The sequence below is a fragment of the Debaryomyces hansenii genome (genome assembly GCF_000006445.2).
Source record: "Debaryomyces hansenii CBS767 chromosome E complete sequence".
NCBI lineage: Eukaryota > Fungi > Ascomycota > Pichiomycetes > Serinales > Debaryomycetaceae > Debaryomyces > Debaryomyces hansenii.
In genome coordinates, this window is record NC_006047.2 from 956,167 (window position 1) to 980,789 (window position 24,623).

The 24,623-nt window shown below is 35.4% G+C and overlaps 10 protein-coding genes across 10 annotated transcripts; 4 read left to right on the forward strand and 6 right to left on the reverse strand. All coding sequences in view use genetic code 12, as the record gives it.

Moving 5' to 3' along the window:
* Positions 1–52: 52 nt before the first annotated feature.
* On the forward strand, positions 53–2,122 carry DEHA2E12232g (DEHA2E12232p; the record flags this gene model as incomplete). Its single annotated transcript, XM_459838.1, has 1 exon — positions 53–2,122. The coding sequence occupies one exon, from the start codon at positions 53–55 to the stop codon at positions 2,120–2,122; it is 2,070 nt and encodes a 689-aa protein (XP_459838.2).
* A 900-nt stretch (positions 2,123–3,022) lies between these two features.
* On the forward strand, positions 3,023–4,327 carry DEHA2E12254g (DEHA2E12254p; the record flags this gene model as incomplete). The annotated part of the gene is made up of 1 exon (XM_459839.1): positions 3,023–4,327. The coding sequence occupies one exon, from the start codon at positions 3,023–3,025 to the stop codon at positions 4,325–4,327; it is 1,305 nt and encodes a 434-aa protein (XP_459839.2).
* A 1,134-nt stretch (positions 4,328–5,461) lies between these two features.
* On the reverse strand, positions 5,462–6,367 carry DEHA2E12276g (ADP/ATP carrier protein; the record flags this gene model as incomplete). Its single annotated transcript, XM_459840.1, has 1 exon — positions 5,462–6,367. The coding sequence occupies one exon, from the start codon at positions 6,365–6,367 to the stop codon at positions 5,462–5,464; it is 906 nt and encodes a 301-aa protein (XP_459840.1).
* Positions 6,368–7,310: 943 nt separating this feature from the next.
* DEHA2E12298g (DEHA2E12298p) lies at positions 7,311–12,455 on the reverse strand (the record flags this gene model as incomplete). The annotated part of the gene is made up of 1 exon (XM_459841.1): positions 7,311–12,455. One exon carries the CDS (start codon positions 12,453–12,455, stop codon positions 7,311–7,313), a length of 5,145 nt encoding a protein of 1,714 aa, XP_459841.2.
* Positions 12,456–13,253: 798 nt separating this feature from the next.
* On the reverse strand, positions 13,254–13,709 carry DEHA2E12320g (DEHA2E12320p; the record flags this gene model as incomplete). The annotated part of the gene is made up of 1 exon (XM_459842.1): positions 13,254–13,709. The coding sequence occupies one exon, from the start codon at positions 13,707–13,709 to the stop codon at positions 13,254–13,256; it is 456 nt and encodes a 151-aa protein (XP_459842.1).
* Positions 13,710–13,906: 197 nt separating this feature from the next.
* Positions 13,907–14,197, forward strand: DEHA2E12342g (DEHA2E12342p; the record flags this gene model as incomplete). Its single annotated transcript, XM_459843.1, has 1 exon — positions 13,907–14,197. One exon carries the CDS (start codon positions 13,907–13,909, stop codon positions 14,195–14,197), a length of 291 nt encoding a protein of 96 aa, XP_459843.2.
* A 1,388-nt stretch (positions 14,198–15,585) lies between these two features.
* Positions 15,586–15,912, reverse strand: DEHA2E12364g (DEHA2E12364p; the record flags this gene model as incomplete). Its single annotated transcript, XM_459844.1, has 1 exon — positions 15,586–15,912. The coding sequence occupies one exon, from the start codon at positions 15,910–15,912 to the stop codon at positions 15,586–15,588; it is 327 nt and encodes a 108-aa protein (XP_459844.2).
* Positions 15,913–16,188: 276 nt separating this feature from the next.
* Positions 16,189–17,544, forward strand: DEHA2E12386g (DEHA2E12386p; the record flags this gene model as incomplete). Its single annotated transcript, XM_002770419.1, has 1 exon — positions 16,189–17,544. One exon carries the CDS (start codon positions 16,189–16,191, stop codon positions 17,542–17,544), a length of 1,356 nt encoding a protein of 451 aa, XP_002770465.1.
* Positions 17,545–18,942: 1,398 nt separating this feature from the next.
* DEHA2E12408g (DEHA2E12408p) lies at positions 18,943–20,136 on the reverse strand (the record flags this gene model as incomplete). Its single annotated transcript, XM_459846.1, has 1 exon — positions 18,943–20,136. The coding sequence occupies one exon, from the start codon at positions 20,134–20,136 to the stop codon at positions 18,943–18,945; it is 1,194 nt and encodes a 397-aa protein (XP_459846.2).
* A 209-nt stretch (positions 20,137–20,345) lies between these two features.
* On the reverse strand, positions 20,346–23,303 carry DEHA2E12430g (DEHA2E12430p; the record flags this gene model as incomplete). The annotated part of the gene is made up of 1 exon (XM_002770420.1): positions 20,346–23,303. One exon carries the CDS (start codon positions 23,301–23,303, stop codon positions 20,346–20,348), a length of 2,958 nt encoding a protein of 985 aa, XP_002770466.1.
* Between the last annotated feature and the right edge of the window lie 1,320 nt (positions 23,304–24,623).

The window sequence follows — 24,623 nt, forward strand, 5'->3', positions numbered from 1 at the left end:
AGGCGAACACCAATACACAAACTATAGAAGTACACTAATATTAGATACTGCAATGGATGAGACTTTAATTGCTACCATTAATAAGCTTCAGGATGCGTTAGCACCATTAGGTGGAGGATCTTCTTCACCAGTTGACTTACCTCAAATAACCGTCGTTGGTTCACAATCTAGTGGTAAGTCGTCTGTATTAGAAAATATCGTTGGAAGAGATTTCTTACCCAGAGGTACAGGTATTGTTACTAGAAGGCCTTTGGTTTTGCAGTTAATCAATAAGAGATCGTCGCCAAAACCATCTAAGGATTTATTGGAGATTCATACGACTACTGATAAAGGAGAGACGTCTGAAAACAACGCTGATGAATGGGGTGAATTCTTACACTTGCCAAATAAAAAGTTCTATAATTTTGAAGAAATTAGAGAGGAGATCGTTAGAGAGACCGATGCCAAAACTGGTAAGAACTTAGGTATTTCAGCAGTCCCAATTAATTTGAGGATTTATTCGCCCCATGTCTTGACTTTGACATTAGTGGATTTACCGGGTTTAACTAAGGTTCCAGTAGGTGACCAACCAAAAGATATTGAAAGACAAATTAGAGAAATGCTTATGAAGTTTATTTCCAAGCCTAATGCTATTATATTGTCTGTCAATGCAGCTAATACTGATTTAGCTAACTCTGATGGATTAAAATTGGCAAGAGAAGTGGACCCAGAAGGTTCAAGAACTATCGGTGTTTTAACTAAGGTTGATTTGATGGATCAAGGTACTGATGTGATTGATATCTTGGCGGGTAGAGTCATTCCGTTAAGATTTGGTTACGTCCCTGTAATAAATAGAGGTCAAAAAGATATTGAAGGGAAGAAGACTATCAGGGATGCGTTACAGGATGAAAGTTCATTTTTTGAAAATCATCCATCCTATAAGGCAAAGGCTCATTACTGTGGTACACCATATTTGGCAAAGAAATTGAATGGTATCTTATTGCACCATATCAAGGGTACCTTGCCAGATATTAAGATGAGAATAGAACACTCTTTAAAGAAATATCAAAATGAATTGAGTTTATTGGGACCAGAAATGTCGGAATCCCCAACATCGATCGCTCTTAACATGATCACAAATTTCACCAAAGATTACAATGGTATTTTGAATGGTGAAGCCAGAGAATTAACGTCGCAAGAATTGAGTGGTGGAGCTCGTATCTCCTTTGTGTTCCATGAAATTTTTAAAAATGGTATTACTTCATTAGATCCATTTGACCAAATTAAAGATGCGGATATTAGAACTATCATGCACAATACTTCGGGTTCCGCTCCATCCTTATTCGTTGGTACCCAAGCATTCGAAGTCCTCGTCAAACAACAAATCCACAGAATGGAGGACCCATCCATCCGTTGTATTAATTTAATTTTCGATGAATTGGTCCGTATTTTATCTCAGATTATTTCCCAACCGCAATATTCGCGTTACCCATCATTAAAGGAACAATTATCTCAACATTTCATTCAGTTATTAAGAGAGGAATTAATCCCAACCAATAAGTTTGTGACTGACATAATCAAGTCGGAAGAGACTTATGTCAATACCGCTCATCCTGATTTATTAAAGGGTTCTCAAGCTATGGCCATAGTTGAAGAAAAATTCCATCCAAAACCACAAGTGGCAGTTGATCCTAAAACCGGTAAACCATTACCTCCATCTCAACAAAATCAAGCCCTGCCACAGCCAAAAGAAGAAGGAGCAAACGGATTCTTCGGTGGTTTTTTCTCTTCTAAGAACAAGAAGAGATTGCAATCTATGGAAGCACCTCCACCAGTCTTGAGAGCTACGGGAAGCATGACTGAAAGAGAAACTATGGAAACTGAAGTCATTAAGTTATTGATTTCTTCTTATTTCAACATCGTGAAGAGAACGGTTGCCGATGTTGTTCCAAAGGCGATAATGTTGAAGTTAATTGAAAGATCGAAGGAAGAAATTCAAAAGGAATTATTGGAGAAGTTATACAATTCCCCTGACTTAGCTGATTTAGTTAAAGAAAATGAGTTAACCGTTCAAAAGAGAAAGGAATGTTTGAAGATGGTTGATGTGTTGAAAAATGCTAGTGAGATTGTTTTGAGTGTTTAAATTAGTTGATTTAATAGTTTAGAATTATATTTCTATTTCAATATATATACTTATATAGTTTTGTCTAATGTTATAAAATGCAAAAGAATCCATTATGTTGTAGTGACACAAAAACGTACCCTAAGATTTTTTAATTTTTTGCGTCATGAGACTGAAAATTTTCCAATATAAAGTCATACAGCAACAGTTATCACTAATTCTAATATCAATTTGTTGTAACAACCAACAGATATTGCATATTTCAAAGACTGAACTTACTATTAAGAATATTTACATTGATAATTTAATTAATCAATACGAAAAAAACTCCACTTATCGTTTTTAGCAACTTTGAATAACTGATTCAAAGTTTCCAATTGATCTTATTTCCACAATACTTTTAACTAAATTATAGTTGGGCTGATTAAATTAAGATCCAACGAAGATTAATTTATTGTGCATAGCTTTCGATTAAATTTATTTGAAAAGTTATATGCCTAAGAAAGAATCACGACGTATTTTGCTCCAAAGTAAATTAATTGAACCTGGATAACACCTATAAAGAGTATTTATTCGCTTGTTATCATAGCACATACAATCATACTTGAATCTTATAAAGTAATTTTAATTTGAGTTCCATCATTCACTCCATTGACATAATTTTTTCACTTGGTTGTTGACCTTCCCCCTTCCACCGGTGAATTTTCAATACTAATTAACTATAATTGAAACGTTTCTTGCTACTTCTCTCTTCGTTTCAATTGTTGCTTAATTATTCATCACTTTTAATTAATAAGAGTAAGTTTCAATCCACCTACGAATATTTTTAATACTTGGAGTTATCATTTGACTTACAGGTAATTCAAAAATAAATTCAATTAGATTAAATTTAAAAAAAACTAAAAAAGCATACAAAGCTAAATGGTTGCTCCAGCTTACGTTGAAGATACCTATGTCGATCATGAGTTATCTGCAAACTTAGATTCAACATTTGCATTTGAAGGTCCTGAGAAACTATTAGAGATCTGGTTCTTTAAATCTGAAAACGATATCCCAAAAAAGTCGGAAGGCTTACGTAGCATCCCGTTAGAAAAATGGGTTAGGGTATTAGATTTAGTCAGCTGTAAAATTCTATCCATGAAATCTTCAAAATTCATGGACGCTTACTTGTTATCTGAATCTTCGTTGTTTGTATTCCCACATAAGTTGATCTTAAAAACTTGTGGAACTACTACAACATTAGCATGTCTTGAAAGCTTATTTGAAACTGTTAATCAATATGTTGAGGGCATTGATTTTAATGATTTCAATGTGTACAAAATATTTTATTCAAGGAGATCTTTCATGTTCCCAGATAAACAAAAGCATGTGCACAGAAACTGGAAGCAAGAAGTTACTTTATTGAATAAATATTTTCAAAACGGAAAATCATACATAGTTGGAGATTTTACTGGCGACGACCATTGGTATTTGTATATGGGGGGCAGAGATTCTGTGCCTTCTGATGAAAATGCAAATGATAATGTCCGTGATCAAACATTTGAAATATTAATGACTGAATTGAATCCTGAAAAAGCTGAAAATTTCATCGCGGATAGAAAGCCTGGTGCCGAATCTTTGATTAAAGAATCAAGTGAAGAAGAAGAGCATGATCTAGGCCATGATATGGGAATGCAAACCATGTGCAAAAGCAAACTAGATTCTATTTTCGATGGATCAAATAAGAAGCTTAAATCTCATCATTTACCATCACCTTCTTTGTCTGACAGTATGGAATTAGATTCAGATGAATGTCTGAAGGAAACTCCAACTATTAATTCTGACAAATTCAAGTTTATTCATGATGCATTTGCGTTCAGTCCCTGTGGATATTCGTCAAATTCGATATCATCAAATAACGGTGGCTATTACTACACGTTACATATTACACCCGAATCTGGATGGTCATACGCGTCATTCGAAACTAATTACCCTTTTACAAAGGATAGTAATGAAAGCATAGTTGACGTATTAAATAAGGTGTTAGATATCTTCCAACCTGGAAAATTCTCCGTCACTTTTATTACGGAATCTGAGGACACTCATGATAAGTTCAATTTCCACGATTTATCGAATTGTGCTGAAGATTTAAGTGAGCAAGGCTATCAAAAACAAGAGCGGGTTTTATATGACTTGAAGTTTGGCTATAAATTGTTGTACTTGAATTTCACAAAAGACAAAACGTAATAATTCTGTCTTTTTGCGGAACATGGGAGATACCAATAGTTACATTTTTATTGATTAAATGTCTATTGAACAATGCACTCGTTAAAAAAAAAATTTCTAGGTGGTCGAATGCATTGAGTAAACTTATTCTATTGGTACATTGTTCCAAATATTGATACTTTGACTTTTTTTTCATAAACTATATAATAGGTGGTATTATACTAAATATTTTAAAAGTACTCAGGTTGTTTATTAAAACCATTTATTTGTAGTTGATTGTAACATTTGTAAAAGTATATTACTGCGAGGAACATTATAGAATTTTAAATAAAGAACTCTCAATGAATAAATAGCAGTTAATGTAGCAAATGCAATAGCAATATTAATACATGGTAAAATATACAAATTTTATGAATATTTATGATATTTTGCAACTATGTACAAAATAGAAAAAATTAAGGAAATAGACGAAATCCATATCCTATAATATAAAAAAGTTATTTAGATAGTTCATGCATTGAATACATGGGGCTTGGTGTTATGGGTTTAACAAGGTGTATTCAAAAAGATATAAAACATTGGAGCTACAATAAACATAATTGTTGAGTGATGTATTGATGTCGTTGAGATAACACTCTTTCGTTTAACGGATAGGAATAGGCCATCGCATTGACTTCTATCTACATTGGTTTATATGTCTATAGCTACAATTAAAAGTTTATGCAATTTTTTGGGGGTAAACCATCATAATAAATTGGTTTTGTGAAAATCTTGTGAAAATCAAAAAAATCAAAATGGATTCTTTTATTCCTGGATGATCTTTTAAAAAAGGTGTCAAATATCGAAGATACCCAATGTAAACCACTATCAAATTAAACCATCTACTCAAATTCAGCAGTGAGGAGATAGGACAACGAGATACTATAAACCCGGATTTGATATACTTCTTTAGATGTGAATTTATCCTCTCCGCAATATAGCTGCATTCAGAACTAATAATACGAGATCCACGAGGCAGAACCAATTGAGGTTTCTACGCAGGTATTCGGAAAAAAAAAATACGATTTGAAGAAAACTTTTCAGCAATTTAATATATTAAAGACTAATCAATAAAAATATATACATACAATATACAGTAATAGCGTATTGAATAGATTAACTAAATTTCTTACCGAACATGATCATTTGGAATTGATCATACATGGAAAGAACACCGGCGGAGGCGACACCTCTTAAGATGTTAGCACCACAACCCTTGAATAAGGACTTGATACCTTCAGCAGCAACAACCTTCTTGAAACAGTCGAAAGCACCATCGTACTTAACGGCTTGACCAGAGGTCATCATCATTCTTCTTCTAACGGAATCTAATGGGTAAGAAGCAGTAGAGGCACCGGTGGTGACAGCCCAACCTAATAAGAAAGAGGCTAAGAAGTTACCTTCTAATGGACCGACTAAGATAACTGGCTTCAAGGAATCGTATAAACCGAAGTATAAACCTCTGTAGACAATAATACCGATAACGGATGGACCGAAACCTCTGTATAAACCAGCAATACCATCAGAAGCTAAAGTCTTCTTGTAAACATCGATTAAACCGTTGAATTGTCTTTGACCGTCACCCTTAGAGGACTTAGCATCGTTAGCTAATCTGGTTCTGGCGAAATCTAAAGAGTAGACAAATAACAAAGAAGTGGCACCAGCCATACCACCGGAAGCTAAGTTACCAGCAAACCATTTCCAGTAACCTTCGTTCTTCTTGAAACCGAACATAGCCTTGAACTTATCCTTGAAAGCGAAGTTCAATGCTTGGGTTGGGAAGTATCTGATAACATTGGCGGTGTTACCTCTCCAGAAAGAGACCATACCTTCTTCAGCAGCGGTTCTCTTGAAACATTCGATAATACCATCGTACTTTCTAGATAAACGACCTTGCTTCATCATTTCATCTTGGTTTTGGATTAATAACTTAACTCTTTCAATTGGAGCAGCGGCAGTCTTAGAGACGGCGGCGGAAACACCACCCATCAAAAAATCAATCACGAAAGAAGAATCACCCATTGTGTATGAATATATTAAACTAAAATTTACTAGTTTGTTACAAATAAATAATGTATAAAGAAAAGAAGAAACAGAACAAAAAAAAAATTTTCAAGTGAAATAGATCTCTATATATATTTTTCAACCGGATGAAATTTTTTTTTTTGAGGAAAACAGAAACGGATTTTATCGGGCCCAAATTACACAAACACCGGAAAACACTATTGTGATTGGCCGATTCACGTTTTCATGTATTGTCAGGGTAACCTAGGTGGTTCCGGGAAAAGAAGTCGATCTGGCTGAACATAATGAACGGTTAAGGGACTTGTATGAAACCTACAAAGAGTGTATGGGACTTTGATTACTGTTAGATGGGACCATTAACAATATCAAATGTAGATGGTGGAGTCTGGGGTTGAAAGCAAGTTGTAGGGTTCGTGGTGGAGGTAGTTACACAAACACGGTTTGCTAGGTAACCACATCGAGGTGGACCGCCCCAGAGAGATTAAAGTGGTGATGAGCGACTTACAAGAGATGGGCACGTCTCGGTTGGTGCGAGTGTAAAAATGGCCATGGGTAGAGAAGTCGGGAATGAAACGGAACAAACTCACCGACTGGCAGGAATAGACCAGTTTAAGGTACAATTATAGATTTTCACTCGATGAACGTTTCTTTTTTCTAACCGATATTTCTTTTACTTGTCCTTTTGCAATCAAGTGTGCATCGGAACAACTCGTAGGCGAAATCCGAGAATGTCAGTAGGCACTGATGTTCCAAGTGATGGGGATCTAGTTAATGTAAAATAAGTGTGGCGAACAGATGATTGGGGGGACCGAGTTTGGACAAGTGGTTCGACAGTTCGACTACGCTACGATGCGAAAGGTAATATTTTACTTGTCTATTGTAATATTTAATTTACATATGTGCTACGTTAGTGCGTTTTTAAGTCATGCAGAGGTTGAAGTTAATGGTCCAAACGAGGTACTTTCCCTTGTGTGGACATACTAACCGGCAGGCTGAAATCGTCTAAGGGAATTTCTTCTGTTTGTATTGACAGGGCCATATCTTCGGTGTTAGCAGCTATATTATACGGATCGCTGTAGGCAGCCCCGTCATGGAGTGACCTCGATTTGGTATTACGTTTGAACATCTTGCGAAGCGAGTTTTTGTGCGATGACTTGCTGTGACTCAGTCTGTGGACAATGGATTCAGTGTTGATATTCTTGGGCTGTCCGTTGATATCAGGACTGCCTTCAATTGCTTCGTGATGATTATCATGCTCAGGTTTACTTGTCCTAATGGCCGAGCTTTGACCAAAATTCTCATAGCTGGCATTGTATTCTAAATCACTGTTGCTAGTAGTGGAGTCCTTGTACACTTCTGGTGGTGTATTAGGGTTGTTACCCATACTCATTCTCTTGACATTTTCATTAGTGTACAGGCTAATCTTAGGTCTATTAGGATCAGTTGGATCGTATTTTTCTGGGTAAGGATCAAAATCTCCTCTTTGGACACACTCTCTGATAATATCTATATCCTTAGGCCAATAAAGCTTTTGGAGGAAATCGTAGAAAAATCTAGGAATCAAGCACGCTAATACACCGATAAATGTACAAGCCCAGAATGAAGCAGCACCGAATATTTGATGAGCTGCGCTGTAGAACTCTTCACTGTATACTGATGAAGTCCATATACCAGTCCACCCAAAAACAACTAGAATTGATAATGAAACAAACAAGGTAGACCACCAATCCCATCTGTATTGATGAAACAAAATGTACAAGTTACAGGATATACATGAGATACATGTAACGACTATACCGATCCAAAACCTATGATCAAGAGCTAAACCGTTCATACCTTGGAATCCCTTGTAGTACATTAAGCACGGGAAGAAGAATGAAATTAACGATTGATAGATTGCATCAATCATATACCACCAGAATTTAGTTTCAGTCCATTCGGATCTCATAATACCTGTCTTATACAATTGAGGCACTAATAATCCAACTTTTGCGGGCACATCTTGATCCAAAATGCCCAAGAAAATAATCGGCAATGATGTGAATGCTAAGTTATAAAACATTAAATAGGTATATTCGAACAAGTATGACCCATCAAAATCATTATAAATACCATACCAGAATAAGGCAATGGAAAAAATCACATTCTTATAGAAAAAACTCAAGATCATTTCACTAAATCTTTTGTAAGACCATCTTCCATGAGTTAGCATAAGTCTTGCTAAGAATCTGAATTGGCCTATAGCATAATCTGAGGACATGACAGCTTGTCTCCCTTCTTCACCTGCAATGCCAACACCAACGTTGGCTGCTTGAATCATTGCCACATCATTTGAGCCGTCACCAATTGCTAAAGTAGTAACATCTAAAGTATCCTTGACCAATTTCACAACTGCCGCTTTTTGTGCCGGAGAAACACGACAACACAATACAGCCTTACATTGCTTGCAAAGTAATAAAAACTTTCTTTTAATATCACGATCAAGTAATGCTAATTTTAAGGCATCTCCATCAATTACAATACCGAAACCTTCATTTGGTGGACTATGATCTTCAATTGCCTTTTCTTGTTCTTCTTCAGACCCTGTCATATTGAAGTAGATTGATAAGTGATTTGAAATCAAAGTATCAATTATTTTTGTATCACTGCATTTTGCATCAATATTATGTTTAGCTCTTTCACTTTCATCTAACTTTGTTTTCAAAATTAACAATTCCATATCATTTCCTAGTAAATTACATGAAAAACCAATGTTTATAGCCGTTTCCACTTTATCACCTGTCAAGACCCATAATTTGATACCAGCTTGTCCTAAAATTGAAATTGCATCTGGAACACCATCCTGTAATCTATCTTCAATAGCAGTTCCTCCCAATAAAATCAATTCTCTTTCTATAGAATCGGCAACTGCCTCCATCCTACTTTCTCTATTGTCTAATGAAGAAGCAGCTTCCTTATGACGCTTGTTCCACTCTAAATATTCTGACCACGTTAATTCTCGTTGGGCAATACACAAGGTTCTTAAGCCTTCGGTTGCAAACTGTTCTAACTGATTGGATGTAGTTTCAAGCAATTCTGTATTATTTGCTGAAGATAATCTGTCATAGATAATTGAATCAGCACCCTTGCAAAGCAATAACGCTTTTGGCTCATCATCTTCGGTGTTGCCAGGAATTTTAATAATGGCACTCATTCTCTTTCTAGTCGAATTAAATTCCAAGGTATTTAAAACTTGATATTCCTTCGTTGTTCCTTGCACCTCTACAAGAACTCCTTTTTTTGTAGCGCCCTTAAAAGCAAAACCAACACTTCTTGCAGTCTCTACTAAGGCTGCTTCATCAGGGGATTGCGCTTTCAAAAGAAGCTTTTCAGAATCTTTTGGATCCTCTTCAACTAAAACTGAATGACATAATGCTAAAGCCAACATAAAGTGTGAATTACAAGATTGCTGTTTTTCGCCTCCCTTACCTTCTAAATCATCAACAAATTGACTTGAAACAAACGATAAGCCATCTTCATAATTCAAACCTCCAGGAGTAAGAGATTTCAATCTCAGAATCATTACTTCTCTATCCTCAGCAATTAGTTTTCTCTCATGCGCAGCTTCAGTTTCAACATCATATCCTTGTCTCTTTCTCAAACCTGCTAATGCTTCTGTATATGCATTTCCATACGAAATACCGTTAATTGTACATTTTTTGAATTCCATCAAGTTTTGTGTTAATGTACCCGTCTTATCACTGAAAATATACTCAATTTGACCTAAGTCATCAGATATATTCCAGGACTTTGGAGTACAAGGATAGTCAAGCCTTTCATAATACATACCAATATCTGAATAGATGAAAAATGCTTGAGCTGTTTTAATAATTTCAATGGTAACATACAATGAGATTGGCACTAAGGATTGATACAAGATGACAGCCACAAAAAAACTAACCACACCATTAGTAGCAGGGGACCCAGCTACTGTACCAAATTCATAATAATCTCGAGAAGTATTATCATTTCTGTACCATAGACCATTTACCAAACCAGACACAAAACATATAACGAATAACAACAAAAAATTAAGTAAAACGTAATAGTTCAAATCGTGCGACATTCTAGATTGTTTTGTAGGAGTTACTCCAGCATTAAGAATAATCTTTGAGTCTTCTCCTGTAAATGCAACTATACCGATAACCCATTTAGTATTTCTTAAAGAGCAGCCCCTTAATAAAATGTTATTAATGGTGATAGATTCTTGTTTTAAATCATTAGTATATTCGTCAAAGTATTTTAAATTTCCCTGGTATGAATATAAATTAGGGTGGGGACCTTCACTATCAATTTGAAACTGATGATCCATTAAATCATCGGCTTTTTTAATTTTGTTCTCAGTAGATCCATATTTCAAAGCTTGTCTAACCTTTAGATTCGTTTCACCATCTAAGTTTTTGGTTTCAACATAACAACAATTATCTTCATCACTCGTTGCTAAAATAATAACGTCAGCGGGTATTTCATCATTGTTATAGATTCTTAACATATCACCTACCTTGACATCCTTCCAATACTTCTTCGAAAACTTCAAAGTCTTTTCACGATGTTGCCTTCCCATTGAACCATGGCCTTGCATAGATTGGCGGCCTTGTATAGATTGGCGGCCTTGTTGAAAAGATTGGCGGTAGGGATTCTCACTGAATGGATTCTCACCCATAGAGGGCCTTGGAGTCTCGAGAATGAAATCACTATCGAAACTTTTCCTCATGACTTCTTTGTGGTCTTCATGATCATTAGTTTTCAGTTTCTCGCGTGCTTTTTTAGCTTTGCCTTCTTTTGTAAGATTACTCTTACAAGAGTTGATAAGCTTGGACAATAATCTCGTATTGAATTTTTTGAATCTCCTCCACAATGACACTTTTTCATCATTGATATTTTGATTGACATAAATGTAATTAGGATTTTCATATGCTGTATTATTTTCCAAAATATGCGTAATTTGATTGTTAACCTCCAAATCGGAGACTGTACGCCTTGAATCCTCAAACGCATCTTTGATTGCAGTAATTATAACGATAACAATTAATGGAACTGCTGCCAATACTGGATTTGGAACGCCAAAAATATCGAAGGCACCCAAAATAATTAAAGTTAAGAAATACATATTGGCCACATTATGGATAAATTGATTTGAAATATTCTTTGGTAAAAATGACAAGGGAGTGTACTTTGTAGTTCTGATTTTATTTCTCGAATATGATGTGTCAGGTTTGCCAGTTTCCGGATCTAAAAATTCATCTGGCAATTGCCTGTTGAAAACAATAGAACGTTTCTCATCTTTATGATCTCTCGGATCCTGTGCTTCCTCCTCTTGTTCGCTATCATCATTGTCATCATGTGCATCGTCGTCACTTTCGTTATTTGTTTTTGGCTTTCTAATCGAATGATTACGCCCCTTACTTCCTTTAGTCTTCGACCTCATTATACTTCCATTATGCAGCAATAGTCCTTTCAAGGTTTTGGATCTGGCCATATTCTCCTTCTTAGGCTTTCCCTTTTTATCCCTGGTGGTACCCCATCTGTGCCTTTGCATTACTGTATCCTTATGGTCGACGGCATTGGGATCTTGATCAGCATGGTAGTAGTGATCGTCATCCTCATCAAACGTAGCATGCTTATACTCGTCTGCAAATGGTGACTGTGGTGCCTTATAAACTTCATTTTCATCTATTATGTTGCCAATGAAAGGTGATCCGATTTTATTATGCATCGAACCCTGCTGTTTGCCCGTATTGACTGTAGACGATGTGGTGGGAGGAGTCGACGCGGTAGTGTTGGGAAGCTTAAACCTGAGAGAAGACTTCCTGCTTGGCGATATCTGTTCTCCTTGTACACCAGAATTCGTATTATGAAAACTGAAATGCGATTCGGTAGGCGACTGGATTATCGAGTTAGTGAACAGGTTGGTCGATTTGAAACTATCGTCACTAAAATTCCTCCTTTGTGTCGTGTCCACCAAGTCATCTATATACGTATTGTCATTGGAAAAGCTCTTGTTCGTTTGATCTTCAAACGGACTCTGATCGTCGCTTTTAGTCATAATGGTTTCCTAGGCGCCTAATATCCGTCTCTGTAAATTAATCCGTTCTATACTAAAATTCCACAATTTTGAATAATGAACACTGAATGAAACCTGTTAGCAGTTAAGGATGCCAACAAAATGATTTGCAATAAACAGAACTACGTCAATTCTTATTAAAAAGGGAGAAAAGAGAAAATTTAAAGGTACTATTAAAGGAAAACTGATTTTAGATCCGCGATCTAACGTTTCATGCGAAAAAAAAAAATTGATTACAAAGATTAACGCGGTTTTGATTTCGTCAAGGAATCCGTTACGATGTTCAATAACATGGGAAAACTCGGGATAGGGGATTGTGTACGCCAAGTATGTTTATTTGGATAAGCAATCTGATATGCTGTAGAGATTAATATTCTGCTGATGTATAATTCAGTTCCTGGAGCTGTAGATCAATTTAAAACATTTACTAAACGCACGGTCGGGTACATTAATGCCGAATGGGCCGAAAGATCCGACCTATACTATGAAACTACTTTAATGTAGAAAAAGACAATAAGACTTAGTAAACGGTACTTTAGATTAAACTATGTAGGGATATACCTGTTGTAGCGGAAATGTACTAAGAATAATACTCATACAGATTATTGGAGTGGCCCAGAAACCTTCATCTACCTGGACCATCAACTCATAAGGTCGAACTGAGAGATATCCTACCGGCAACACTAAAAATAGACACCAAGATATTCTAACGCGTCAATGAGGATACGGAATGCTGACACAATTGCGTCTATATGCTATAGCGAGTTTGTAAGCCATGAATTAATTCTGCATAGCATACTTCGAAGTCCATTCTTTGGCCATTTCAATGGCAGCTTTTTCGTCCTTCTTCCAGTCTTCTGCCACATCGTTAGCTAACGGATCGTCCGGATTTGGGGCCCCCAATAAGGCCTGGACGGACAAAAGTATTGTTCTAATTTGTAGGGCTGGACTCCAGTTATCTTTCAAAACATCAAGACAGATCCTACCTAATTTGTCGATATTAGGGTGATATATTTTTGTCAAGAATCTGACCTTAGGAGCACACATTGGATAATCGTCTGGCAAGTAGAGTTCCAATTTGAATAATCCATTGGCATAAGGTGACGACGATGGGCCCTCAATCGTGACTTCGAAATAACGGAGGTTTTCTTCTGAAGGAGTAGCTGTAATGCCTGGAACAGGATCAGATACAAGCCTCTCGGTTTCCTTAATAATTCTCTTAGGTAATGCCGCCATCTTAGGTATATGCTAATTTAGTATTTGCTTATTCCCCTTGGCAGGATGCTAGTATGCGAATTCAATCCCTTTGATTAAGGATTTACCAACCGCTTCGAATGGGTCGTACGCGAACCACATATAATTTTTGGTAGGTAAAAAAAATAATTGGATCTTCCTACTGGTTAGATAGCCTTAAATAAAGTACAAAAGTTACCATGACACAAAAATTACCACCAACTCCATCATTCAGCCATAGATTCGTAGTAGGAACCATCGCTTTAGTGGCAGGATTATATCTTCTCATGGACGCAGGAAGAGATTTCGAGTACATTAAGTTCACACCTCATTCCGCAGAAGAGACTGAAAGACGTAAAAAAGAACATGTGGGCTTACTGATAAAACAACTTGATACTAGGACCTTGGACTATACTCCTGAGGCCAAAGAAAGGTTACGAGGGTTAGTTGAACAAAATAACCTGGCCTCTAACAATGATGAACGGAAGTAAAGCTTGTAATTTTGGCAACGGGCATGGGGTCGAACACACCTGTCTGCAATAGCCATCATGCTTATAAGGGTATGAATTCTAGATCTGCAATAACTAGCTCTGAGGCTAGATAATTCAATAGTTTGTATAGACCATGCGATATATTGTAACTAAAATTTGGCCGCCAGCTTTTTGTGTAACATTGGATCTAAAATGGTCAGACTGGTATCTTGTTTGGGCTGCATTTAAATGGATTAAACTTCATGGTATGAAATACATATGTTAATTAATATTGATTAAGAAATAGGCTTCCACATTAGTTAAATGAACTCAAAATCTAGGTCTGGATTAAGCCCTTGATACAGTTCGATAAACTTTGCCTATCGCCCAAGGGTTACATACTGCAATTGTTAAATTGTCTCATATCAGAATTTCGGTTAGTGATTTGGGGTTTGGTTCATAGGCTTTATTACATGCAATGTATCTTCTTATAATCTGTAATCCGCATTCCTAATTAGTTCTCTGGAATGAACTAATTAGGAATGTACAATAGAAACTTAATTTAGGGAGAGAAGCAATACGAAAGCCTAAATCATGTTCTTATTATAGACAGTCATCATCGCTAGTGTATAGTATCCAGAACCAAATTTCATGTGCACCGGTAGATCTTCCCCACCCCCCTTTCAGGCCTAATTAGTCTTCGCATTACCTTTAGGAGCATCATAGTCGTAAATATTTTCATTATATACAGGTAATTACAGTCTATTTAGGCTTCCAGTAAATGAGGAGCTTTACTTTCACATGACCCTTCATTTCAATATCAGCTGGAATGTTAAGTACAAAAAACGACTCCTTCGAAATGAAATTCTAAGATCGACAAACCATCCTAATATGGGAGAATACCCCACAATATCAGAAAGTGCAAGAGTATGTATCCTTTCATAGACTTCATCAAAAGGACTTGATCAATATGATGCTCATCTGTATATTTCAAATATTTATAGCAGTCTGTTTGCCTAGACAGCTACTACATTCTTTTTAGCTGTATCCTACAAGCAATTCACAAATTGCACTTCATCGCCTTACTTCATCGCTACACTAGCGAGAATGCCTTGAGCTCGCATTAATGTGTCCCCTCTCCTAATTAGGCCGCACTGTATTTATTCTACTGCAGGTGTTGTACAGTATTGTAATTAGCATGCCTAATTAGGCGAACTCCACCTTCAGCAGCGGCATGTGCTAAATTTTATGGAATGCATCATATGCCTAATGAAGAAAGTGAGGAGTTATGCTTTCTGCCCGTTTAGGAATAATATGCAAATCAATTTACCTATTTAAGTAATTTTTAAATCATGCACATGTTAAGCCTTTATTCCTACTGAAATTGAGGAAGATGAATATGTGCCTAACTAACAAAAAGTCAGAAGGTCAACGAGAATTAGAAGAAAATACATGAGTATCATTTTCAGAAAAAGATGTAGAGAATAGGAGCAATCAAGCGAAGTGTAAGTAAATGTAAGGTTAGTTAGCGAAGAAGATATGACGGAAAATAAAATTAGAAATAGGTTATTCTCACGACGTAAAATCTGGAGACCACAAAAAATAAATTGGAATGAAATATTTTTTAAAAATAGTGCGGCTTGAAAAAAGCGATCGACAATACCCAAATGGGACATGAAAATAATCAAACTTTCAGATGTAAACCATTTACCTTCCGATTCTGTCGTTGCACCCATTTAATGCATCTAATTAACAACAAAGAACAATGATATGGATTACAAGGCATCTAGATTTCGTAATTCATGATTACAATTCTCTTTGAGGTTAATTAGCAATGGCTCGAATGAAATAAATACCCTTGAAATCCCACAATTATTTTCTGATTTCAGAATAGGATTGTGATTATAGCTTTTATATCTTTCTTCTTAGTACACACCACTACAATTGATACCCCCACCAAGATGGAAAATAAAAAGTAAGTATAGCATAGTCATTGAATTACGCAGCGTATAATGATGTTGGCGCCAATCACAAATATAAAGATACTAACTATTGATAGTACCATAATAGAACATCCTCCTAATGGACAAAAAAGATGGAGAATAACGTCTAGAAAATCAAACTCACTGACCATAGGATCAAAGAATTCAAAAATCCCAAAATCGCAAAGGGTGATCCAGTGTTTACAGAATTCGTTACAAATCGCTGCCGCGGGGCAGCAATATCAAGGAAAAATGCCGCCATCAAAGAGGCCTAAAAATAAGCCTGGAATGCCGAAAGATTTTATATTTGTGGATTTATCCCCGGTCAAAAATGCTGAGGACTCATCGGACGAGGGCGACAATAGCAGTTTAGTCTCACCAACTATTACTCCTGATACTACTGCTTTGGATAAACAAGAATTGATTACTGTTTCACCGGTTACTACACCAGACACTACTATTGATAAACACGAATCGAATACTGTTTCACCTAGTATTGCACCAGATTCTACTGCTTTGGATAAACAAAAACTGACTGCTGATTCATATTTCGAGTTATCTGCCTCTAATGACTCCTTTCAATCTCTGCAATCCGATGAAGAATCAATTTTCTCATTGGGGGATTCGTCGGTCTTGTCCAAATCCTCCACTTTTGGAACCGAATCTTATATACAGGACTATAACCAAATTAATTCCCAATCGAGTGCAAGCAATGATGCCATGCTTGGATTGGGTATTCTTAACATGGATATGTCATCTAATGCGGGTCATTGGATAGCAGAGAGCGGTGATATGTATTACCAAGAAAGCTTCAATTATGAACCATCAGTTGCTTATAACTCGCATATTAATCCATTTCCTGTTATTGAACAATCGAAAATTGAGCCTCAATTCGAGGGCTTGAAAAGATCCAGCACAGTCCCCGAGTTGCCTACACAGGTTCAGCAACCCACTTCTCACAGAAGAGCAAAGTCAACATGCGAACCTTCGAAAAAGAGATCCAGCTCTACTTTGCAGTTCAGAGTTTACAAAGCTCCTTCTAGTAAAGGAAAGAAAAGCCTGACTCCTGAATTGAACCATAGACGCACAATTTCTGAACCATCATTTGCCGTTCCAAGAAATTCCAATGCCTTTGACTTCATGGATTTTGACAATCAAATGTTTGTGGATTTGAATGGTGACGATTCTCCTGGCAACTGTAATTCAGTGATGTCAGAATCTAATATTTTTACTCCTAGCACAGAATACTCCGAAAGTGAGGATTATACCAGTGGTTTATTAAAGTCTTCGAATATGGACACTTTTTCACTTGGGGGTTGTGGCTCAAATGAATTCTTAGGAAGTAACCAATTTGATTTTGATTTTAATTCTTATGTTTCTTATTAAGAGTATCGAAATCACGATTTGGAGGTTAAGGATTTTGGGATTTTTTAACAGTATTTTAATTTCGTTTTACGACAACCATTACATTTCGTGCCAATTAGATTGGCTTGCATTATACCTTCTTGACTTTGAATTTGTCTGGAAGGAATTCGTACCATTATTTTGGTTTTCAATATTTCGTGCCATTAGATTGGCTTTCTATGTTTTCGTGCCAGAATTGGCTTCCATTTATTCGTGCCATTAAATTGGTTCTCATTAATTTTCGTGCTATTAAATTGGGTTCTTACATATTCGTGTCATTAATTTGACTTACTTTGATACTACATTCGTGCCGTCAAATCGGTTTTGCATTACATTCGTGCCAGTAATTTGGCTTGCATTTTTTTTCGTGCCGTTAAATCGGTTCTGCATTTATTTCGTGCCATTAATTTGGTTTCCTAACATTTATTATCATGAATTCTTTTTCATAGAATCCTTCATATTTTTCCTACATTTTTGATTGAACCTAAACCTAAGTGGTTCTAAAGCGAGTTTTTTCATATTTCATGTGAATTATTTTGACTTCATATTCGTTCCATTGTTAGGCAATTCAATGGTGCATTTGTTTAATATACCCCCTTATCCTTTTATTAGTTCGGTTAGCCACAATCATAAGATCAGTTTCATCTAATCTTTTTGATATGCGACAATTGTTATTTATTATTTGTACATTATCTTTATTTTATACCTAGTTACTTACTAAATTATTATTATATTTCATTAAGATTAAACTAAAAGTTTAGTTTCTGTGTAACTATATACATCCCCTCTCAGTATAAAACTAACTTGAATATTGATTAGCGTAATGCATTGAACTACATTAGAACATGTTTCCCAATTAGGTTCCGTTTGTTTGGGCAACTATAAACTTGGAAGATACAACAGACTTCCATGCTTTAGCGACCAATGTGAATTAACTTTTAAAAAGAAACACAATATTCAAGAAATTGCCTCAACTGGTACGGCATTAAGGTGGATTTAACATAGTATTTAATCAATTTTATTACACTAAAGGGTAATGCCGAAATTTTTACAAACCCTTAAAAGGGTATCTCTTTGTGATCAATGATAAAAATTGGTAAATCTTTTCATAAATATCTGAGCGAGACAATTCATACTTTACAGATATAAGCACATATTTGTTATCGTGGCACATTTTTGAATGACAGGGCTTCGCGATCTAGTATTAACCATTGGTTTTAATTTCTCGAGTTCATTATACTGACGATATCTTGTGACTTGAAACGGATTTCGTTAATACTGCTTAAATTAAACGCGTGGAAAAATAGTAACTTGATTTAGTAAATCTATAGTTTCCAGTAAGATAATATTGCACAATTCATGATTAGGATAATATACATGTTATAATAAATCATGGAATGGTTTAAGCGCAGATTTGTTCGATATTGAAGAATTTGAATCTTGAGATAGCGTATTTATAACTTCTAATATCAACTGCTTATTTAAATCATTCTGTTCCTTTTGAAATTTATTATTTGATTCAATTATTTTATTGCACCTCTCATTTTGCTCCTTTATAAATTTTATATTGTCTTCTATAATTCTAGTATTTTCCTTTTGTTGCTGAATTTGAAACTCAGTATATTCATTAAGTAGCTTTTCTAATGACTCATATAGATTTTGCTGGGAGTAGGAAGAGCTACTATCGCTCATGATCTTTCGAATATTATTATAAGTATTATTAACATTCAGAACTAAACTGTTGGATTTTGAAGATAAACGTGTAGATGAGGTAGCAAATTGTGCGTTATTTGATGTAGAATTGGTAGTGGGTATATTCGCAGAAACATCGGAAGTTTCAATTGGTGATGTAATTGATTTATTCAAATCAAATGATTGTAGGATACTAGCATTAGGTAATTCAATAGCAACAGGCGTATTTGTCCCTTTTCCAGTTTTCAACTTTTCACTGAGGTCGTTTAATTCTAGTAATGCTAGTTCTAAATCATTCAAGGAACTTTCTTTGTTAATCGTACTTAATATGAAGTATGAAGAGTCCAAATTTTTATTTTCTTTATTACTTTTATTATTCTGTCGCCTCAGCTTAGCCTTTTTGATAGCTGTAGCTAACTGCCGTTGCAAAGTCCTTACTGTGGGCACAATCACTTCTGGATATCCGTCAGAATTTTTGCGTTTAATCTCCGCAAACTTTGTTTGAATTATTTCCCATTTCTTTGTTTGACTAAGTGATCTATCACCAACATATTTGAATGGCTTGATATTAATAGTTAAGTATAAGATTAGCCTCACATCTTGACTTGTTAATTTGGTGCGATGGTTATTTTTGAATATTATAGAATTTGAATCACCGTTGGATTCATAATCATTCACTGTGGTTTGATTAGAACTTGATTCATCCATGCTTGTATTCGATATTGAGATATCGCTATTACTTTTGTGGGCATTGCTTAGACCATTAACATTATTACCATTAAAGCTATTGCTATTATTTTGCATATTAGACTTTAATGGATCAATCAACTGCCGAACTTGACTATACCCATGATTAACAGTTTCCTCTCTATCCATAGACATAGCTAGTTGTAGTATTTTTTAAGAAGGATGCTACTTTTTCAATCTATCTTTAGCGGTATACTTTATTTCTCACTCTATTTACATTTTACCAGGGGAATGACATTTTTGTGAGAAATCTATGTCAAAAAAACTCAATATTATGACAAACGAAATTTGTATAGGAATGCTATATAGACTATTTACGCTATTTTTCTTTATGATACAATAGGTTAATTCAAGTTAAACCCTGCAGCAAATGAACTAGTTATGTTTTTAATTTCGTCGTTCAGATTTCCCAGATTATCGTAATAATTACCAATAGTAGATAGTTTATTTAACTTACTAACGAAATTGGCATTGATTGGATTAGAGCCCTCGATAAAAGTATTATATTCATCGTTTGTCTTACCTAAACTTGGCCATTGTTGTTTCCCTAACATAGAATTATTTTGATCCGGTGCGTAAGACATAATACTTGCCGTATCGAATTCGTTGTTAAATTGTTGATGTGGTACAAATTTTTTGGAATGTGATGTATTAACATTTGCTTTGAGATTGTTCAACTGAACCATAGATAACTGCAAGTTGTCTAAGGAACCATCAACGAGGCAACCTTTTTCTCTGAAATGAATCAATAAATGATTCCACAATGTGTTACGACACAAAGCTCTTGGATTACCCAAAATGACTAACCCATACTTGGCTCTAGTTAAAGCAACATTCAATCTTCTTGGGTCGCTCAAAAATCCAATGACTTGCAGATCATTAGCTCTAACACAACTCAAGATAATAAAATCCTTCTCTCTACCCTGAAAGGCATCGACACTTGTAATTTCGACTTCTAAATACTTTTCCTTTAATTCGGTTAATGTACTATTCATTGACATATATTGAACAATGTATGCTCTCTGACCTTCATAGGGTGTAATAACCCCAATTTGACTAGGTTCTATGCCGTCCTTGAATAACTTGGTAATTATCTTTTCAACATTCATTGCTTCTACCCGATTTAAGAACGAGTTACCACTACCTGATATTTCTTCTCTACCATAGTTGGCCCAAAACATCATAGGGTTATCGAGGACAGGCCACGGGAAAATGGAGTTTTCAATTAATCTTTGTTTTGCCGTGACACCATTTTGTAATGAACCTTCATAAAACATATTTGATGGAAATTCAGATAAGCAAGGATTCATTCTATACTGAACTTCTAATCTGATAGGCACATGGCCCAACACGACTAATCTCTCAAATAATGACTGCTTTAATCCAGCATCACCCGCCTTCTTATCTAATATTACTGGTCCTAATTGTTGATGATCACCGACTAAAATTACTTGCTTAGCACCTTTAACTATTGGAATTAAAACCTCGGGTTCTGAAGCTTGCGTACTTTCATCAATCAAGACAGTTCTAAATTTTAAATTCGACAATCGCTTATCACCAGCACCAACACATGTACAACAAACCACGTCACACTTATTTAAAATTTTCATTTCCGACGATCTAGTTAACTTAATAAGTTGTCTTGAATCGGACTCTGATAATTCTCCTAATTCGTTTCTCAAACGTATCAACTTCTTCAATTCACCTTTAGCAGATTTGTTCACAATATTGTGTAGAGCCAAATCATTGACTGAACTTTCAACATCTTCTCTGGATTTAGCAGTTAATCTGATAACTTTTAAGCCTAATAGATTAAGCTTATCAGCTAAGTGGTCAACTGCCACATTTGATGGGGCACAAACCAATATTTTTTCCTTGCTTAACTTTGATAAGTGGTAGACAATGGTTGCGGAAGTTACAGTCTTACCTGTACCTGGAGGACCTTGAATTAATGACAATGGCCTTTGTAAAACTGACCTCACTGCATTTGTTTGAGACATATTCAATTCTGTTAAATTTGGATGTGAAAATTTATTAGGCAACTTTATGTCAAACTCAATAGGCGCTACTTCATGTCCCAAAATTTTATGATAAATATAACTCGATACTGACTCTTTCTCAGTAGCAAAATCTTTCATAGCTTGTTGCATTCTTTCGTATGACGTACCCTTCCAAACAAATTCTGCCGTGAAATCTGTCGCTAAATGTGTTGGTGGCTGCAACTTCGATGGATTTAATTCTAAGGTAAATTCCTCTTGATATGCGTTTGGTAACCTAACAATATACCCATTACCTTGCCAAGGCTCTTGATTAAGTCCACTGTAACGAAGAATAATTTCATCTCCTACTGCAACTTTCAATTCATTACTTTCAAAAGTAGATAAAGTAAATGATGCCAAATGTTTATTATTTAAACCAAGTGCCCATTTAACTGAAATGTGTTCTAACGCTTGAGATTCTTTCAAATTCTTGTCAAAATCACCCTCCAATTTAATTAATGGTGCAAAAGACCTTTGATATTGAAAAGCATCATTATATCTCATCAAAATAGGTAAAATCTCTTCTTCATCTTCTAAATCATTGTTAATATCGTTGATAGTCGCATTTCTATTCAATCTCCACTGTGCTTCTAACTTTGATATTTGCTGATGTGTAATCAAGTTCGTATTTATAAGTTCATCTTCAGATGGATTAGCAGCAATCCATGGTAAAAATTGCCTGTCTTCAATTAAGGATTGCCAATGACTAGTATCCCAATTTATATCTTTCAGTTGAGCACAAGGCAAACGACATAGTATAACCACAACCGATTCTTGCTTAGCACTAACAAACCCCAATATGAAAACATTCTTATTTCCACAATTATAACATTCCAATGTGGTATCTCCTAAATCTGAATCTTCATGTAAGGAAACAACGTTATGTCTCGATAAGACTAAATGAGTAACAATATGTGACCCATTTGAATTTGACTTGGAATTGCAAAACCACTTGCTACATGTGTTACATTTGACAACACAGTTTGTGGTGTGAACACCACAGTATGCACAAGCATGTTCTGGCAATATCTCGTTTGGTTGTTCAGCAAAATCCAAATCTGAGTCAGAATCTAAGTCAACATTTGTATCGCTATTTACAGCATCATCGACATACAACTTATAATCATCGTTAGACTGCTTGTCATTTCCATTCGCAACGTCGGCATTCGTCGTAATTTTACCAGTGATATTGTTCAATGGAGATTCTTCGTCATTCTCGTCAGCCGAATTACTATCGTATTTTTGAAACAATAAATTACTCATTTATATCTCTTTAGTTGAATGCTATGGAAAATAGTAATTAATTACCTACTTATTAGTATATGCAATCCATAAATTCCCAACGTAATGATCGGATAATGTAACAGACTGTAGTACGCAAATCTAAATACTTCCAAAATTTTGAAAAATTAAAATGTCTTCACGGACTGCATATAAACGAAACTCTTTCTAATGATTACTTGGGTTATGGCAAAAGGTTTACTTAATTAAAATTCAAGACTGTGAAATACTCCAAGCCGGCAGTTAAAAAGTCTGTATCTTCCTTATAATTATTATGATTGATATTTTACCCAGCTTATAATGTGTAAATTGATCTGTAAGAAGCAAAATATTGTATCAGTCCATAACTGAATCATCGCTCTTGCTGATGGTTATTGAACCATTATTTTGATTGATGGAATGATACTACTAATATGAGGCCCAGGTATTCTACATAGAACTATGGACCATTTTGATAATATATGGAACTTTGTTTACATTTATAAATTATACACAATGTCCGAGACTTGGTATAGGCCGTAAGACCAGTAGCCTGAAGAGTACTACATGTATAATGCGAGGGTACATAAATGTTTTTGATTATGCGGGTGCTCGTCTAATACTGTGCCTACAATTACTGAGCGAATTGGGCACGAGTGACATACTCCTATTTAAATAATTTGTGCGAACACATAGACGAGAGTTATACATACATTCTATTCTATTGTTGTATTTATTCTCACAGATATAAACGTATATAGTGTGTTTTATTATAGAATGTCGATTCTAATATTTCCCAATATGGGTGTATAAATTTCATAGTTTCCCGTAGGATGATCCAATTGAGGTATACGTATTATATTATTAGGTGTAAACACCTGCTTTTAGCAATCGCCATCAGCACTTCCTTACTGGAGAAGAGTAGTGGCTAATCTGACTACTAATTATTCTGTAGCGCACTTCGAGATTATGATCTGCATTGATAAGTGCTTTGGAGAACGGTGACCATATATAGAATACATGAATTATCTGTCATAAACTACGTAACAGCTAACCTTAACGGTTGTTCTCATTCTATTAATTGTCCATTGATGAAATTGCATACGGCATAAACGAAGAAGCAATTTCCACCTGACACATTGTTCGTAGTAGCGCACAAAAAAATCCTAGAATAATATATTTTTGTTCATGAGTTGTTTCAGTTTCACTTCAGACGAGTAAAAACTTCTTAAGATCAAAGGTAATAGAAAGACAAACAAGATTCTAACTGTAGTGGAATAAATCACGTATCCTCGCTTGCGATCATTTCAATACCTCAATTCA